Raw genomic sequence first — 20524 nt, forward strand, 5'->3', positions numbered from 1 at the left:
ATATTGTTTTTAATAATAAAATATTTGCTAATTATTTTAAATTATATCCAATATATCATTTTAAGAATGAGAAAGAGTTTGTTAAAAAAATTCATATCCGGGTTTACTTTGCAAAACTTTGCAATCGAAGTAAATGTTTCCAGAAAAAAAAAAGGGAAGTTTCTTGCGATATTTCGCTTTATAAGCACGCTTTATAACGATTGTTCGATATTTATAAAAGCTTACTTGATTCACAAGCTCTGTATTCTGAACAGATAGATTTTAAAGAACGATGATTTCATCGTTCAAAACGAATTTTTAAATTTCAATACAAAACAATTGACAATTAACAATTAAAAAAAAAAAAAAAATTAAGAAAGAAAGAAAGAAAGGAAACAAAAATACACTTAAAGTGTATTTAAAGTAAATGTTGTTTAAAAAAAAATTGCTCGATGAGATCACGCGTAAAGAAAAAGAAGAACCAATCAATGATGGCATGCCAGTGATTGGTTGTTCGTGATGATTATAGTTAACGACCACACCTTGCTGATTGTAAACGATACTTTAAATGGTCACTCGGTTATCAACGAACGTCCATTTTTACACATTTAATTTTTCTTTTAAAGATAACGATGTAAATAAAATAATGTATTTTTCATGAAACTACGCTTTTTTTTTCATTCTTCCACCGGAAACGAATACTATTATTGCTATCGATCGTTTCCTGTCCAAACACAGGAAATTTAGTTGAAAATCGAGACTCGTGGGTGTATAATAATTTCCATATTGTTTACTCTCTCCATAATAACTATTTCGTACGAAATGAAAAATTTTCCAAATTCAATACAAAATTTGATAATTCAAATTCGAAATTTATTTTTACACGTAAAATTACTTTTTACCTAATCCTATTGTCCATCTGTGCATGCGTATACGTCTAGTGGGATGTTTTATGAAGATTGCAAAATAAAAGAAAATATAAAGCGAACAATCGTGTCGCAACCTGAAACTCTATCTTCCATTTCCGTCATCTCTCGCGATATTCTCGCGCGACCGTTCACTTTCGCAACGTTCAAGTGGCAAACGTTGTAAACAAATTTGCTAGATAGACTACTTCTCCGTAGCAATTAGCCAATTATTGTAATTAGACGTAACAAACGTTCCTTTTACTCCTATGAAAAGAGAATTCGCTCTGCAAATTCTACCGTCAGGTAAGTCGGATTAAGTTTCAATGGCGAGAAAATTTTATGATATCTTTTCTCAAAAACAAAAGCATTAACATTGAAGTAATTTTTTTTTAATCATATACTTCCTCGTTCATAATTTTTGATCGACAAAAAGATACATTCGATTTGCCATTTCCTTGAAATACGTTTCTTGTTCACGCTCGGTCGTCGCGCATACCCAACGCTACCGAGTTCGCGATTGGCCAGAAATATTGCGAAGAGAAATATCCTTCAAAATTACCCAAAGAATCTCCCAACTCACGTTGGATCTCGCATTTTTGGGCCACCCTGCATACATTTCCTATCCTCTCAACTGAATAACAAATAGCGAAAGAAATCACGCTTACCTTCCTCTTCCTCTCCTGGACAAAGTCCACCCTGCGGACCCACACCTCCTCCGTCGAGTCGTAATCAAGGGTGCTGGAGCTGCTCGCCTGACTCTTCATTTCTATCAGACTGCTGTCGAAGAACCTTTTGTCGAAGTGGGGACTGGGGAGGGGGCTCGTCCTGGAGAAGGTCATGCTGTTCGAGTACGTCGGCGGATCGGTGGCGGGGAAAGTCATTCCTGGCCCGGTCGTGTGCCTCCTCCGCAACGGGGGCTTCGTGGTCGACGTTGGCGAGGTCACCGTCGACGTCGTGAACCTGGACGACGTGGTGGTGCCAGTGCTGGTTGCGGTGGTCGCGGCGATGGTCGTCGTGGTCGTGGTCGTCGAGGCCGTCGTGGTCGTCGTGGTCGTGGTCGTGGTCGTGGTCGTCGACGGGGTCGTCGCCAGCGTGGCCGTCGACGAAGCGGTCGTCGACGTCGTCGACGACGCCGTCGACGCTGCCGACGACTTCGTCGTCATGGAGGTAACCGTGGAGGTAGCGGTTTGAGTCTTCGGCTCCGGGACGCTCGGTAAGGTAGGATTCGACTTTTGATCGATCCTTTCGGAACTCGACTTCTCGGAGGAAGATGGACTAGAGGCTTTCGAGGAGACGCTCTCGTTCCTCTCCTCGGATTCTTCGGTCTTCGTTGCGTCATCCTTGTTGCTCTGCACGGCATCCTCGCCGCTCGACGCGTCCGCGTTTTTCGCTGAAACAAAGAGCGCGGGAATCAGAGAAGGACCGTTGCCGACCGTTGACGCGCAATTGGAGACAAAGAGGCCGTTATTCTTCGCCGCCTTCTATTCGGTCACGCTCACCCTCTTCAAGGTTCTCGGTTATGCTAAATACTTGGATTTTGCGATCTGGCTACGCTCGTGTGCCAGATTTTACGTGGCAACGAAAAAAAATACGAATAACGCAAATTCGTTACTTGTTTGATAGGTTTCCAATTGGAGGGAAAATGTGACTCAATGTGTTGTTTTTTTTTTTAAGTGATTTAAGTAAGTAATTCTGAAAGTAAGTCGCAAAAATCTTTCAGAGAGAAGAAACGAGAGAAGAATTTTCGAAATTATAAGATTCGAAGTTACAGGAATTTCATTGTGTGAAGAAGCTGTGCAAGCGCTCTATTACATCGTTAGAAACGCGGAATATCATGCTTCCGGTGACACTCTATAAATAAACATCGACTGAATGAAATAACTGTTCGCATCTCTAGCTATATTCATGTGTTCCATAAGTCGCAAGCAACGTTCACATTGCACCAGCAGAGTGAAAAATAAATCGAGCATATAATAATTGCACAATAATCGCACGTTATTATTGTTTAATTTGAGATAAAAATTATTGTTTCGTTAAATTTAAACGATATAATATATCGAGCTTGAATTTCGAGGACCCGACGAAAGAAAAAACGTTTCCTATTTAGGAAAATAATCGATAAATATAACGTATGAATATTGGCTAAGCGGAGTGTATCTTTCTCGCGGTGTTGGTAAGTAGAAACGTTGCCAAATCGAACTAAACGAAGCTGAACCACTGGCCGTACTCTAATCTTAGCTCTCATTGAACGAGTGCGAGCTCCTGTTAATAGCTCTCTTCGCGCGATTTAATGCCCGAATCGTGTTTCGTAACGCGCCGCTTTTCTCGCAATCTTCCATAGACATTCGCGGGCACACGATCGAAACGAATTGATCCGGTTTTTAAAGCGGAACGATAATTTAACGCTACAACTGTCCGCTTACATATTTTTACGTACTCAACGTACCGATAAACGGTAATATTAATTTTATTAATTTATCACATCCCAAAAATGCATCTTATTTATAAGATGCTCGATAATTTTCCAATATTATTCTTAAAACTTAATCCAGAAAAAAAACCCGATATTTCTTCCCATATCGCGTCTCTGACGATTAACAAGAATTTAATAGTATATTTGCTCGGTAACGGGTAATTAATAATTCAACGTGAATGTATCACTTTAATTATTAAATTATCAAATATCTAATAGAATATATTTACGAGTTACTAGTATCTAGTTACTAGGATAGCAATTAACGTTTTTTCTTAAAGTAATATATTTATCAGGATACTCAGCAAAATGGAAGAAGTAACAGAATTTAAACTAAAATAAACTTGCTACTTTCCTTCTTTTCATACCTTTCACTTTCGTTATATTTTAACACATCTGTCCTTGCTCATCATTATTTAAGAAAAAGGAAAATCTTCCTTACCATCTTCGTTCTCGTATTCATCCTCCTCCTTGCACTCGGACAATCTTCTGCCCCAGGGGTAGGGGCTATGCGTTTGATTTCTCGACGGTAGCCTGTTCACGTGAGAGAGGAAGTAATGATGAAAGAAACTGTCGACGCCGTCCGAATCCTCGCCAGAGGATTGCAGCATATCCTTGAGGGCGGCCAACGAGGTGATGGTGTTATAATTGATGGCCGAAATTAAATCGTCCTCTATGTCACTGTCGTCCGTCGTGTCGTCATTTTTCGACGTTTGATCCTCTTTCTTGGCCTCGGATGTGACCGTCTTCGTGTGCTCGGTCTTCGAAGCTTCCGTCTTGTCGTCCGAGCTTGTCTCGGACTCGTCATCGGAGGTGCTCGTCGACGTCGTGCCGCTCGACGTATCCTCGTCCTTTTTCCCGTCCGTTTTCTCCTCTTTGAGCTCGTCCTCGTCGGACCCTTTACACTCGTCCTCGTCCTTATCCTCGTCATCCTCGTCTTCTTGGGACACGGCCTTTGATAATTTATTCGAAGCCTCGTCATTTTGACTGATATTCTCTAAGTTCTTCAAATTCTTCAACGCCTCCTGCTCCCCTAAATCCTTACTTATTTTTACGTTACTGTCCTCCTGGCCCGTCATTTTATTCTTATGATGCTGGTTATTGGCAGTCACATCGCACTCGTCCGATTCGTTCTGCTTGTCGCCGCCGGAACTCTCCATCGAGGTATCTGAAAGAAACAAACAAAATTTCCATTTTAACAAATTTTTTCTAATTTTCTTCTCCTCTCTCATTTTTCACACGATCGAAACGAAGGAAGAAAATTCTCCGCCCAATTCTGACGTTTTCATTTCGTAGAAAATAACGTGAACGTAGAAAAATGTGGAACAGAGAAGCGTCAAATTTTTTATCCCAATATTAGACCGCGAAAGGAAACGGTCTTCTTTATATTTCAATAAAGGAAATTATTAACACGCTCGTGTTTGCGTAAGTTTTTCTCACTCTCTTCGACACGTGCGTCATAATGAGAGACGATTTTTTAAAATTACGCCGACAAGAATGTTACGCGCGCAGCTAGGTGCGCGTGTATCGAAAAATTGTGTTGGAAAAATTTTAAATCGTTTCGCAATTTCCTCCGACGAACGTACTTCCGCTTTAGAGAGGTATATACGCGTGAAAGGTTTCCTTCGAAAACGGTTAATGATGCTGGTTCACCGGGTCTACTTCGCTATTCATTGCGCGATCATTCTCTTCCTTTCTTCAACGTTCACTTTTCTGATCTTTTTCTGAAAGGAAAGGAGATGGCAATAGAAGATACTCTCGAAGCGATTTATAATCGAGGCGATGATAACTAGGGCACCGAAAAAAAGATAAAAATAACTCGCCAATCGATTAATTAATTCTCTAATAATATGCTCGCAAGTTGACGCATCGAGCTGTCCTTATTATTCCCTTCATGTGGAACAGAGAACATGTTTATAATTATTCGCGCTTCTTAGTGACAAAGGTACGAAGATAACGAAGAAATTTGATTTGGCAAGATATTATTCTTCTTTTCTTTTCTTTTTTTTTTTTTTTTTTCGAAAATGATTCGTAAGTAAAATTGAAGAAGAAAAAGCGTAAGCTTTTTTCGAATGAAAATATTACCAGATTATTTCAATTTTTTAATTTTATAATTGAAATTAATATAATGCAATTAATGTAAGGTATATAAATGATGTAATGAGCAACGTAATGGAATATACGGAAATATAAATATTTTTTAATTAAAAGACTATGCCGACCATTTTAAACGCGTTTTGAAGCAAGTTTTAATGAGAAACGGAAAAAAGAATCTCGAGAAATATCGCGACAATGTGTGAAACGAATAAAATCTTAACCACCATCCTATTCATGTAAGAAACGCGTCCTTCCTCTTGTTGACCAACAATATTTATACTGTCTTGAAAAATTGTTTGAGAAACTTGCATTTATTCTTTCTATAACTATCAATGGAAAAAAAAAAAATATTACGAATATCTTAGTCGAATATATTTTTCTATTGAACGAAATCTTATTATTTTCTTAGCTTCTGTATATATATATGTTCTTTTTCTAACCTCAAAATCTTAAATATTACGATAAGTGGGAAAAAGTTGATTTAATCTATTGAAAATAGAATTAGAATAAAAAAAAGAAAAAGAAGCAAGATCCACAGTTCGATAATCAAAATTGAATCAAATCTCTTTTCATTTTTAATTTCCGTTTCTCCACTATTTCGTAATTTCGATTTCGTGTATACGTATCACCGTTTACCGTTTTAAATCTTAGGGTTTAGAGGAAAAAATAAAAATGGCTGGTGACCTGGATAATTTAATTGATTAAATTCAATCAATCGACAAACGAAACTTTGAATTCAAATTCTAATCCGAGTATATTATACTCGACGTCTCTATCGAATAAATTTACCGTATATTTAGATTCGACTGACTAGCGTGATAAACATAAAAATTAATGATAAAGTGTGAACAGTGAAAATTATTTGTTAAATATTTTTTTTCTCTTTTTCCCCTCCCTCCCCCCTTTATTTTTAAATGAAAAAGAATTCTTTGTTTCATTCGTGAACGCGTCACTGGCGCATTGCGGTAAGTACGCCCTCTATTTCGTAACCGTGGAAACGTTTGTCTGTATAGCATGCAAGTTCTGTTATAGATGCGTATCATACAGCAACTTGGTCCTCTATTATACCCGGCGGGAAGAGCAAGTATAACAAAACACAGTGTAACAAACAAAAAATATATAGACTATATATAGTTACGACTAATTATTTTCGTTGACGAACTTTCACATATTTCTGTATCGATCGATGGTTAAAAAAAAAAAAAAAAAGAAAGAAAGAAAAGAAAAGAAAAAAGCAAAATATAAAGCAACAGTTTACAGTTTACAGATTATATTGTTCGTGTTTTATATTATTTTCAAAAAATTATAACCAGTAGAATACCGATAAGTTATTAAAAAAAAAAAATCGGATTTTATCACGTGTGAGGTTATATTTACGAACTTCGATAGCAATTGAATGTGATCTCGAATAACTTGTGACGAATTAATTCCAATTTGAAATAAAGTTCGTTATATAATAGCAATTATAACTATTGTTAGTTCAAAATTTCTTTTTTTAATTAACAATTGTTGAACTATTATATTTATCATAATTCTATTGAAATAAAATGCATGCCAATATATATTTAGATATTACATTTAACCGTGAAAACTTTGTCGAACGATTGAAGATGCAATCATCGTGTAAGATGAGGAAATACGATATCGATAAAGGTCAGTTTACAGAGTATTACTGCTAATACAGCAACAGGTATGGTTTGCTCAATAACAAAGTTGCTTGTTTCCCGAGATATAAATTAAATTTCGTTTAATCTAATCGAATACAAAAGACAAAAATTTGAATAGACAATCAATCGTAATCCCCTTGAACAAGGTTACGTTTGAATAATTTTATCTACCAAATATAATGGGCAAGGTGATAGATAATGTTTGCAAAGCAAACGTAATACCACCGATAAGATAAATAACTTTCAAGCTAGTGTATATATCAATGTAAATGCAACAAAATCATAGTTCATCGGAGATGTCTATAAGTAAGTACTTTAAATTACAGATAATCTACAGTGATCGATCGAGTGGAAACAAAATAAAAATAGAAAAATAAAACAATTAATAAACAATACGGATAATGATAATAATAATGATAATAATGATGATAATAATAATAACAACAACAACAACAATAATAATAATAATAATAAAAATATAGATTTCGATTAATTCACTAACTGGAAAAAAAAATTACAAACAAAATGTCCTGTTACCGAATTAATTTTTTTATGTCACAAGTTGCAGAATAAAATTTACCGGAAGAGAAGAAACAGCGTCGTTTAACACGATCTTGACAGGAGTAATGTAAAGTGACGGTGATATGGGCGGACATATATCGCGGGAATATACGTAAATCTTTGGCAATATGCCAAACTCGTTTCGCGAATACTTGTTTACCGCGTGCTACGTAGTGACGTAAAACTCTATTGGGCTGGTAGACCGATCCGGAACATGTGACGATCCTCCACACATATATGTAGATCTCGCTAGTGTCTAGTTTCTTTCTCGCTAGTCTTAAAATGACCGAAGTCGAGACGATCCAAATCGAGCTTAGCACGAGACACAATGATGGTATATGTTGGGCGACAGACGATCGAAAAAATTAATTTTTGTTTTTATACTTCGATTCGACATTCGAGAATGCACATTTTTCTCGACTTGACCTAAATTTCATAACAATGATTCATCGGTACATGTCGAATCAATAACGTCTTTTAATGAGCATAAAAATAATTAATCTGTTGGTTCATTTAAAACGAACGACAAAAATATTTTAGATAAGTTCTTGAATCATAAAATCAAATATTTATTATATCCAACCAAATGAGATATTCAAGGTAATCGAATTACTTTGTTTATAGGTTATAATTCGTCCTGATTCTTCGTGTAACGTGTCGTAGTATCGTTCTTTCGAGCAAACGTTCGTGGAACGAACAGAGAAGCGTACAAATTCGAGTATCGACGTGGGATGAGACATCGAACGAATGTACACCTTGTCGCAAGCGTTTGCAATCGTATCACGTATGACGAAACACTTACATGTGTGGGTAACATGGAAGACAAATTTGAAATGCGACTTTCGTGCAAACGAATGAAAGTACTAAAAATATTAAAATTTCGAAATTGTTATATTTAATGGATTAAATTCGTAATCAAAAATTGCAAAAATTTCTTAATCAACGGAAATTCGAATAACTCGACAAGGAAGACTTCACAAAAATTTTATTGATAAAATTATTTCACGTCTTTTCGTCATCTATCGAAAATATAATTAAATTATTTCTTTAATTGAAAAAAAAACTTTAAAATACTCTCTCGTCGAAATTTCTCAAATGGATTGGAATATGTCGAATATCGTCGATGTTTAAAAGTAAATAAAATTCCTTGATACTTAACACGTTGAACACTTAAACAAAAGTTACGTCGATATCATCTCGTTATCGCGGAAGCTTGGCGAGGAAATATACCGATTACATACTTTTATCGGCAGTGAGAGAAAAATATTGGCTTTCGCAGATACGTCCATTACGTGCAAGCAAGAACAATAACAGTAATACGATGAAAACGCCACTAACCGTGTAAACTGGAGGAACGCACGAAAGAAGTGAAAGGTTCTTATTTCTCGAAAGCGTTCAAGGAATACTACCGTTCTTTTGTAATTATCGACAGCGTACTCGTGTTTTCTACTAGAGAAAAAGTAGAAAAAAATTTATTTCTATAATATTTCTAGATAATTTTTCGATAAAATAAGATAAAAAGAGTTTTCGAATTTAATATTTTAACGAGTTAAAAATAATAGTAGAACGCCGGCACTTAAACGATTCTTACTGTTCGTCAACAATAATTTATAAATTTTACGAATTTAAGAAAAAATCTAACTTTTTTTTTGGATAAAATTTTTAAATTTAAAAAAGAATAAAATTCACCAAAATTATATAAATATTGCCATTTAAGTATTAATATATCGACAGCAGTATATACAGTTATTAAAAATAATTATACTTTGTCTCCATTTTAGTTGATCTTCAATCGTAATCTTGAATCGTTTATGAATTTAATAAATAAATCTTGACTCAACATTTTTTGTGTATACCAACTTTTTTTGTGTTTGTGTCACGAACGAAAATAATATTCCGTACATAAGTGGAGATTAATTTATAATCTTTTTAAATTTACATTTTCAGCAATTCATATATTTTCATGCTCCTCTTTCAAGCTTAGATTTACAACAAAAGAGATTTCGACGAATGATTCTCAATAATATTTTTATCATAAATATTCCATTTGCTAACTATAAACATAACTATAAAATTTGGGGAAAAAACTAGACCAACGATATATCGATAATAATAGCGTAAGAACGAAAAAAGACTTGGGGAAATATCGACGAAGTTTTCCATTCTCGTATTCTCGGTGCCATAGTTCCGTAGTATCGATCATTTCAACCGCACGAGTGACGAAAAAACCTCGCGGAGAAAGAAAGTAAAAATGGAAACGATCGCAATAAACTATGAGTCAAAGTTTGCCGTTGTGTTTCGTGCCCCGCTGTATTCTCCGAGAATATCCAACGAGGTGCACGCGCTTTAATCCGGCATGCGAACTCGACGTGAAAAAGCAGTTATGAAAAATACAAGAGAATATAATTCTAATAAAAGATTTACGCTGGAGAGGAACGTGTCTCTCATCGAGTCGCGTACAGTTGCTCTCAAAAATATCTGATACAATTCGGAAAGACAAATCACATTTGAAATTTTACATACTTTATACTGGATTAAAATTTGTTTTATTATCTTTTTATGATATTTCTATATATTTTTTTCTGTATATATATTTTATGTGTATTTATAAAATATAAAAAAATCATGTGTATGATCGTAATCGTGTGAATATTTTTTTTATATCAATTAATATAAATAAATAAATTAAAATATTTTAACAAGAAGATAATACGAATAACTAGTAATATAATGTGATATAAATATAAAATATGTTCTCGGTAAATATTTAAGAAAAAGATAATATATAAGGAAATCGATATCAATGAAAAAAAAATTTACGATTATAATCGATTTTACGATTCGATTTTACTATCCATACCGTTTCACGTATGACGTAACCGATTTTCTTTTCCCCCTCTCTTAAAACCTGTTAACGATCCAATCTCTTTCATCCGATGACGAGTGAAAACACGCGAATGTACACTCATCGACGAAAATACAATATGAACCAACGTCTAGATATCGTTACAGGATGATTCACAATAACGTTTTCTAGAATAAAAAAGTAGGAGAAGAAGACAAGTCATCTAGACAATAGAGAATCGGTGACCCTTAACTTTCTGTTCTACCATAGTACGGAAGTATCTCTGAAAGTGAAATCGATAAAGGTCAATGTACCGACCGAGCACGCAGTTCGAAATAATTCGAAGATTTCATTTATTCGGAGAACGAGCCAGTATCGAAAATAAGAAACAATGTTATACAGTCGTAGAGATTCAAATTTTTTACAAATTTAACGATGTAGAAAAAATTTTCTAATATTATTTATTATCATTTATTATAAAAACGATCTCGATTAATTTTACGAGGATTTTCCAATAGATTATAAAAAAGTGAGGTTAAGATAAAAAATTTCATTTTTTTTTATTTCTAATCAATATCTTTTTTTTTTTTCTGAAAAAGAAACAATAGAAATTCTTTCGATTCTATTTTATGATACTATGTATGATAAATAAAATATTATAAATAGTATACAGGTTATATCTGACACTTCTGGAAGGTCGAGTTCGAAACAAAAGTTGATATATAAAAGTGACGGTTGAGGTTTGTTTATTTATTAAGTTAATAATGAATTTAAGTTTATTAAGTTAAACGAAGCAAAAAAAAGAGCAAAACCATTCGATCCTCATTACACCAATATCAATTCTTCACCAGATTTAAAGTATCTTATAACTCAATAAATAAAGTTTAACCAAGATTTTTACATACTTGTACGTTTGTTTTGGCTTTTAAAATTGACTCTTCAATAGTATTTCACAAATATACGTATGAACACCCTATACATATATATATATAAAATAAAGTATTTATTATTCGTTGTACACATCGATAGACAATAATTATAGACGACATATATCGAAAGAACGGCTCTGACAAATGAATACACAAGTTTTATAGAACACGCGTTGCATTAATACCGGTCAACATTGAAAGCAAACAGCTGATTCAAGGCTGACGCCCATTGACGTCGCGCGTTTCTCTAATATTAATGCTTTAAGCCCGCATTACACCTAACCTCTGACCTACCTTAAGCAACGTGATGAGGGCGACATGCGCTACTATTTCATCTTTCTTAGTCTATTTTTATGCGCTCTCTCTCTCTCTCTCTCTCTCTCTCTCTCTCTCTCTCTCTCTCTCTCTCTCTCTCTCTCTCTCTCTCTCTCTCTCTCTCTCTCTCTCTGAGCAAGATAATTATACATGGAATCTCTCGTTATCCTGTAATTTTCCATGAGTCGAGATTTAAAAAACAGTTGGTTGAAATCTTGGTTAATAGATCGGATCACGTCTGGCCTGTTAATAAGCGTGAATTGAATTTTAAGAATGAAATACAAACTGAGATACGTTCGAGATAATGTGGAACTGGCGATGGAAGTAGTTGAATGGAAATTATATTACCGCTTCAGATTGAATTTTTTTTCGAATTTCAGGGTTCTGATATCCAGAGTTTTGCAATGATAAATAAATAAACGCGTTCCTTTTTGAAAACGCGCGATTTGAATTCTGAAAATATTTTTATAAAAAGTAGAGACTTTAAGTAACGGTGAAATATTTTTATTTACAATTGTGTCATAATAGCGACGATCCCCCCCCTACATCGTCGTAAATCGATTACATATCGCGACTCTTTCCTTTACATAATGCCGCGAAAGAGATGCCCGCTTCAATTGGCAAGCGGTGTATGAATTATAGCGGATATACCACAAGTTATTTCTGACGGGATTTTTTGGCATGATTCGAAAGCAATTTGCCAACGATTAAAGTGTTCCATTAATAAGCCACGGGATCTTTATGTTAAGCGAACTGTATTACTGTCATCAGGTGAGTGTCTCATTAAGTCTCGTTGGCAAAGTTTAATTTGATTATCTAATACCGAAGGATATTATCGAATCACATTCTTTTTTCCTTCCTTTTCTTTTTTCATCTAACATCAGTGGATGATGGAAGAGATATTGGTTGCAAAAGGTTTCGCACGTTCGACTTTTTCGACATTTTACGATTCACAATTCCGAATATAAAAATTTAACAGGATGCTTGAAATTAACTTTGCAAATTTATCGGGAAAAGGAGCGAAAAGATGAAGCGAATGATCGATATTACGACGATGTGTAAGATAAATTTTTTTGAAAAATTTTTCATAAAAAAAGTCGTATCATATTGCATTAAAATTATTTATTGGCATAAAAAAAAATGCGATTTTTTTAATATACGAAATTTTGTCCATGACACAATGTACGAAAACATTGTATCGATTTCAATACGTGTGCGTAGGTTCGCTCTTTCGTTCCATTGAATACTACAAGCAATAAAGGAGGAAAACTTTCCATTCTATACCAGAGTCTGGAAAAGTACCGAATGCTTATGACGCAAATTTAACAGAGGACACAGGATGATTGCCAATATTCCATCCCATAAAGACGAAGGATAATAAGAGCTTCAATTCGTAATAAATCTTATAAAAATATCAACGTCCAACAAAAAATTCATATGTACATTTATTAAAACGAGTTTGTTCGACAATTGATGACGATATATTCGTGGAATATTAGTAGAATTTTCATATTTCAACTTTATAACTTTTCAAAACATTCCAAAGATTTCGATTGTTGAAAATGAAAATAATTTTCAAAGAATTTTCAAAGAGTATTAAAAACAGATAATAAATAATCTGAAACTGTGGTTAAAATTTGTGGTTATAATTTCAAAATTCAAGAACAATAAACGTGATTATTGATTCAACTTTTAACAAACGATAATCTTCGAATTAGAAAAATTAAAAACTTTCAATAGACAAATAATGATAATCTTTGACTGATATGACATAAATATTCTAGAAATAAATTGCCGCAGTATCGCTTTCCTTTTTTTTTTTTTTTTTTAAATAAATATCTTCATTCCGTTTTAAAATTATCTGCATATCTATTTTCCGTATATCACAGATATATATTTCAATTTCGAATAATCTATCTTAAGAAAGAATAAAAAGAATGTGAAATCTATTGCGTAATATTTCTGTAAAAAAAGTTGTCAAAGGAATAAACCGATTAATAAAGAAACACGCGCTCAATAAATATCTAATCACGCGGTTACCACTGAACGATAAATCCGTACGTTGGTAAATCATGCGATTGTTGTACGGAATCGCGGGAAACTTGTATGAGAATGGCGATCCGCGGTCGACCACGTGACAAACGTTGAAAGCACGTGCTCCGCATCAATTATGGTCGAAACCAGTGAACAACGCGCGCCCCGAGAAGGAATTCCACGCAAAGTGACTCGTTTCTCCTCAAAATGCACGAATGCGCACACGGAGAGTTCGTATTGCAACTGTTTCGCAACCGAAGAAGAAAGAGATGCCGGGAAAAAGATAATAACGCATATTGCGTTCAATGAATAGAAACGAACTAAGAAAAATGAAACGTGTCATCGAGTTAATCGGTTCAGGAAAAGAAGATACTGAAACTCAATTGGTATACGGTGATACACGTGGAACGTAATTGACACCGCGAAAACAACATGATTAACATCGATCAGAATAATAAATAAAATGTAGGTATATTTTATCTATCGTGAAACATTTCTAACTTTTAAAAATTGATCCAGAATTGAATTAATTTTGATCGATTTATTTTACATTTTACAATTATATATCAATTAATTGTTTAGAGATGCGATAATAATTACATCAGTAGTAAAAAATAATATTAAATATGAGAAAATGAAATGAATGAAAATTAATAGAAATTTTTCGGAATAAAAACGATAAAATTCGCGAATGAGTCACAGTGGAATTTTTAAATCAGCTAAATATATTAAATGTAACTAGAGAAATCAACAATTACGACAGATTTACTTAGAACTTTTATTTATATGCGTATATGACTTCATCTTTGGCATCTTGGCGACAAGAATATACCGAAGAATAGACTGCAAAGCAAATGCAAAGCAAAACTGAAAGTGATGGAGAGGGGGAAAGAACGTAAGTGGGTGTACGAGTTATAAAATCAGGATAAGGACGAAGATTACCTTTGGAACATCTACTAACTTTATTCTCTAACTTTTATTAATTTACGCATTCAAAATTCATCGCTAACTCTTTAAATATTCTCTATGAAGAAAAAACTCTTTAAAATTTATTTCTCTATGAAGAAAAAAAATGACAATCTTTCCTATATATATAACCTATAAAATTATGACATTGCGCAAAAGATTAAAAACATCACTCATACTTTAAACATCAATAAAGAAAAAGAAAAGTAAACGACAAACTCTTATCAATTTATTCGACTTTCCCTATCCATTTGATTATGCTAAATTTTTTGAGAAGAATCGTCGCCAAGAGTTTTTGCAAATAACAATCAAGAATCGCTACACAAAGAAAAGCACTACGAGCAGCGAATGATGGCAAGTCGCCTTGGCGACCCAGTCGGTAAATTCCCGTCGCCACAATGTCTGCATCGGCGAAAGATAATCGACATACACTATTTCTTTGACGATCTTGTTACTCTCGTTAGAATAAGCCGATTATACTTCAACTAAATAAATACATCTAACAAAGACAAACTTATATATACATACTACTTCATAAATATTTATACTCTGAATATTTTAATAAATTGAAAATTAGAAATACTACGTTTTTTAATCAAATTTTATCAAAATATAAGAATTAATAGTGCAATAATATTTAATATGTATCGAATTAATAAATTATAATTTTAAATATATTTAATACATAAAAAAATTTAGCAGTAATATAATTTTCATAATTATAAATAATCGTAAGCTACATAACTATAATGAACATGCTATCAAATCATTGAAAATATTTTTATTCGTAGATAAAAAAATGAAATTCTCTCTTTCTCTCTCTCTTTCTCTTTCAAAAAAAAAAGTTTTTATTTTTTAACGGTAGTATACATATATAAGCAGCAGAATGCCAAATCATCTTTTTTGATGAAGGAAATTGAGATTACGTATCGTGAATTGACGATTTTCTAATATTGACTTTTGCAATGAATTATAAAATTACAAATTTGATTCGAAAAATACAACCACGATAATGTATATCATTCGGAAGTGATAACAGCGTGAACACGATAAGAGTGAAAACGTAGTTAGAAAAGTAAATACATTTTTTAAAAAATCTTTTACAATTATATATAAGTTTATATATGTTTACTTATTCGCTAATCCTATTGATTAATGTAGTTGAAATATAATAAATAGGTTATATCTGATAGATATCAAGTTCTTAAAATCAAGAACTGAATTTGAATTCAACTCGGTTACGAATAAAATTTTTTTTTTTAATAGAACTATGATTCATTCACATATGCCAACGGTAATTTTCCTTTGCCAATTATAAATTACAGATTAGTCATAGATAATTGCAATATCGTATTGTTTTGTAATTGTCACATAACTTTTCTTTTTTTTTCATCGATCGAAGGTCATATTCGATCTTCTCGTAAAATAGCTTATTAATCTAATTTATAAGAATGCGAAACATGAATAACTCGTAACATGGCAATTATCCGATAGAAGGAATATTTATAAGGAATAAAATAAACGCGTGCGATATACATGCATCTAAATACATCACGTACTGCTCGATAGAAAATACACTATTGAATCCATTCCTAATGTAAGCGATGACGTATTACCGTATCGTTCATAATATCTAGAATGACATACTTTTATGAACGTGAAATATATTTTTGCCATTTTAGAAATTATTTAACAAATTTTGTACAAATACAAAATCCAATAATAAAGGATATTAAAGGATATTTAACGAAAAAGAAAAAGATAACTGTAACTTTTTTTCTTATTTTCAATAATCGTCGAATAAAATTTTTTTCATGAAAATCTTATACTTCAGCTGTTATAAAAAAATTACAAAAAATATTTATCACTGTGGCGAAATCTGTACTGAGGAAATATGAAAATCATCGAGTTTTTAATAATATTAATTTTAATAAAATATATGTAATATAATTCATATATAGTATAGTATAATAAAATTTGAGTTTATAAAAAAGATACATAAAAAGAAACGATTAACCACTGAAAATCAACCACTCGTGCATTTTATCATCATATTTACGAGAGACTTAAACTAAAGCAATAATTGAAAAGTTTCAATTACTTATTAACTTCACAAAGTGTCGTTTCATTAAAGTATAATGATACTATGTTCGGTTTTATGCAAATGATTTATTATTTTTTTATCGAAAATAAGAAAAAAGTTACTTGATTTCTTGATTTTTCATTATATAAAAAAAATAGTTATATGAAATCAAAAAAAAGATCAAAACAGATACAAAAATTTCACTATAGGAAAAAAAAGTTATTATATTACATTAATACTTGGAAGACTCAAATTTTTCGGTTGGTATTCTAAAGATCGAAAGACTTTTATATTCGCAAAAAAGAATCATTAAACAAAGATGTAATGTTTTTTATTATATACCAAATTTTGATTCTGTTTCGTGATCTATGAAAAACCTCAATTGTTTCCAACAATTTGCAGTTCATTCAACGAACAACAATATGCAATTTTGAGGTTAGCAATATTAATCGAGCAATGCCGACGATTATATAGGTTAAAGCTGTTTAACCAACGCGAAGATCAAACAAATAATTCCGTGAAAAGCGAATAACAAAGAGCGGAAAAAAAACTAGAATGACATATAAGATGAAAGATTAAAACGAATTCAATTTGACTGTTGAACGGAACACGAAATGTGACGATAGCGTTTCTTGTTATAGTACGTGCACAGTGTCACGCGCATTATCCATCAGAGGTGACATTCATCTTTCTTTCGTAAAAATACCGGCTAATTAACCACTATGCCTATCCGACCTTGCAATTAATCGTACTGTTGCGCATGGATACGTGTTTGCTTCCGGCGTAATCCCTGATATACTGCCAATAGGCTTCTTAATTACAATCAGCCGTTCCGAATTACACTTTTCGCCAGAGATATAGGTTAAGTACGTACACTCCCGCTCTAAATGTCTTGAGATATTTATTTTTAATCAGATTTTAATATTTGTATATTAAATTGTGACTTTTTATGCCTTTTTTTTCATTAAAATACATTTTTCTAACGATATATAAATTGAATGTTTATGATTATCATTATGATTAGGTTAGCTAATAAATATTGATTTATATATTTTTTATTATTCATATATTTTTATATTAATTTTTTTTTTAAATTTTCAGACAAATATAATGAATATCCTTTTGACTTTTGAACGGAAATGTTACAATACATCGTTAAAATAATGTGCTCGTGCACATTTCGTAATAATATACATTGTTTGAAGTAATCAGGAAGCCAGCTAATTCTAATGAGCTTGCTGATATTTTATCAAGCTTAGAAAATTCAAATCGAACACTAAGTAAATTAAATAGATGAAAAAAAGATATTATTATTTTAGTATTCAGAACGATTTATTAAATTGTTGGAAACATTTGAATCTATAAATACGAGTTCGAATGGAATAATTGAAAGTAGTTGAAACTAGTTAACAATTTTGTCTCATATTTTATGATAAGAAGTTTATTACTTATATTAGTTATATGCTATAAGGAAAATTTTAATGTTCGAAAGATGAACGAATTTAAATTTCAGATACATCGTTCACATGTAAACTCGGTTATATATCTATGGACAAATATATTTACTGAAAATAACTGGTCTCTATTTGTACAGCTTGAATAAATAAGCCGCAGAATCTTCGATGCAATATATCTTCGAATGCTTTAAATATCACAATTGTTTTATTAACACATAAAATAACGATATTGTATCAAAAATAATTAAATTAATTTAATTTTAAATACGTTTAAAAAAATTATTACTATTATTAAAAAAAGAATATATTGATGATAATTTATATTATAATTTACAAATTAATTTTAGAAATTATAATATATTACTGATTAAATATTCAAAAAAAAATATACAAAGAAAAAAATATATCATCATCATTATTATTATATTAATATGATAACTATATACAATGTATATACAATGTACAAAATTGCTAATATTGATGGAAAATAACAATCACTTGAACTTTATACAAAGAATATTAAATTTGTGAAATACGGACGACGTACACCTTACCTAATCCAATTCAAACGATAACACAATCATTGGATTAAATACACATGACTTCAGGATCATGAGAATCCTTATAGAAGACATTTCATTGTTTTGTCCTAACAAATCCAACATAGATATACTTGAATTTAAAATCAGATAATAAGTATCAAATATATGAAATTTAGTTAGTTAGGATAAATATAATTAGATACGTTAAATATATTTATATAAATTTTATGATAAAAAAAAAAGGAATACTTTATACTAAAATCAGAATTAAAATTTATTAGGTTAAGACTGAATAATGTTTTAGTTAGGTACCTATTATTTATTTTAATTCGATTATCTCATAATAGCTAGTTAATTAAATGGATTTACTTAGTTTGGATTGACTTGAAGTCTTGAAAGATACTTAAAAGATACGTTTGACATGCAGATTAATAAAGGATTATATTTCAACAAAGCCAAATAAATCTAAATTAAAATCAAAATTAATTTATAAATAAATGATTGAGTTAAAGAAAATAATAAATTTAATCTAACCTAATCAAAATCTTATACAAACCTAAATCTCTTCCAAGTGTAATTCAACTAATTTAAGCTGAGCCTATCTATCTGAATCTATCTCAAATTACATTGAAATTTATAAATAAAATATAGACATACAGACCATAGGATAAAAAATATTTTTATGTATATTTCGAAAATTAAAATGATCTTGAAAATCAGAATTAGTGAGATATCTAAATAATTATCAAATATAATTTATTAATAATAACATTTTGTCGTAAACAGACAATTTCTACAGTTTTTTTTCCCCCATTGATTTCATACAAACTTGTGTTAAACTTGTGAAAATGGATATACGTCTATCAACGATATCATAAATATTTAAAAAAAAAAAAGAACGATGAACGTAAATAACCGTTACTAATCTAAATGATAGTGTTTACATTAGGAACGAAGTCAAATCTATCTAGGAAAAATTACATCTTCCAAGAACATATAGAAATAAATCATGTATAACAATCTTGTGCATATCTATAAATAATAAAGTGGATCAAAAAACTGAGCAAAATGTAAACGATCCAAATATCTGTTATCTTAATTTGAAAGTACAAAGAAATAATTCAATAATCAAAATAAAAACAATATACGAACAACGAATAAGTATAATTTTACATTCTATAAATTATAAATGACTATAAATTATTTATCGAAATCTAACGATAATAAAACAACGAAAATTTAAAAAAAAAAATAATTCATATACAGTGAATTCATTTTAATATATAATCTTTTGTATGTAATTATCTTATAACATAAATATTAACTTATAAATAACATGTTGTTTTTAAATAGTTTAGCTCTCTATAAAAAAAGTTAATATTTATTATTATTTCTAATAAATAATATTTTAATTGTTATTGGCAAGGATTATTTTTTATTTATAAAATAATTTATTAATTCTGTTTAAAAAAAAATTCTCGTTTTTTGTAATTAAAGAATTGATGTCAAATATTAATTTATTGACGATTGATGATTGTATTATCAGAAATTGTATCATTTTATAATGAATAAAAATAAATGATAATTTTAATGCTAGATCAGAAAAATACAAGAAATGTAATATATTGAAATTTTCATTATTATTTTTGCCATCTATCAAACTATATA

At 31.3% G+C, this 20524-nt stretch overlaps 1 protein-coding gene and 4 long non-coding RNA genes across 7 annotated transcripts in view; 4 read left to right on the plus strand and 1 right to left on the minus strand.

Moving 5' to 3' along the window:
- LOC107999690 (serine-rich adhesin for platelets-like) overlaps window positions 1–20524 on the minus strand; it is a 97900-nt gene that overhangs the window by 74801 nt on the left and 2575 nt on the right. The window contains exons 1-3 of one of the 2 annotated variants that reach the window (XM_017059675.2): window positions 7705–8310; window positions 3803–4528; window positions 1553–2277 (exon numbers count right to left, since the gene is read on the minus strand). In XM_017059675.2, the coding sequence (XP_016915164.2) occupies window positions 1553–2277; window positions 3803–4528; window positions 7705–7780 (1527 nt within the window). In that variant the 5' untranslated portion in view covers window positions 7781–8310. Of the gene's footprint in view, window positions 1–1552; window positions 2278–3802; window positions 4529–7704; window positions 8311–20524 lie in introns of those variants that run through there. The other variant, XM_062076732.1, reaches the window with a different exon arrangement.
- Window positions 2277–2869, plus strand: LOC133666337 (uncharacterized). The gene is made up of 2 exons (XR_009830382.1): window positions 2277–2531; window positions 2608–2869. It is a non-coding gene; the product is annotated as an uncharacterized LOC133666337 (long non-coding RNA).
- LOC133666334 (uncharacterized) lies at window positions 5861–9525 on the plus strand. The gene is made up of 2 exons (XR_009830379.1): window positions 5861–7430; window positions 8310–9525. It is a non-coding gene; the product is annotated as an uncharacterized LOC133666334 (long non-coding RNA).
- Window positions 11990–14985, plus strand: LOC133666333 (uncharacterized). 2 transcript variants are annotated; one of them, XR_009830378.1, is made up of 3 exons: window positions 11990–12545; window positions 12659–12832; window positions 12996–14985. It is a non-coding gene; the product is annotated as an uncharacterized LOC133666333 (long non-coding RNA). The 2 variants fall into 2 exon arrangements; XR_009830377.1 differs by having other exon boundaries at window positions 11990–12832.
- On the plus strand, window positions 17248–18820 carry LOC133666335 (uncharacterized). Its single transcript, XR_009830380.1, has 2 exons — window positions 17248–17723; window positions 17959–18820. It is a non-coding gene; the product is annotated as an uncharacterized LOC133666335 (long non-coding RNA).

This window comes from Apis cerana, linkage group LG6, assembly GCF_029169275.1.
Source record: "Apis cerana isolate GH-2021 linkage group LG6, AcerK_1.0, whole genome shotgun sequence".
NCBI classification, from domain to species: Eukaryota; Metazoa; Arthropoda; class Insecta; order Hymenoptera; family Apidae; genus Apis; species Apis cerana.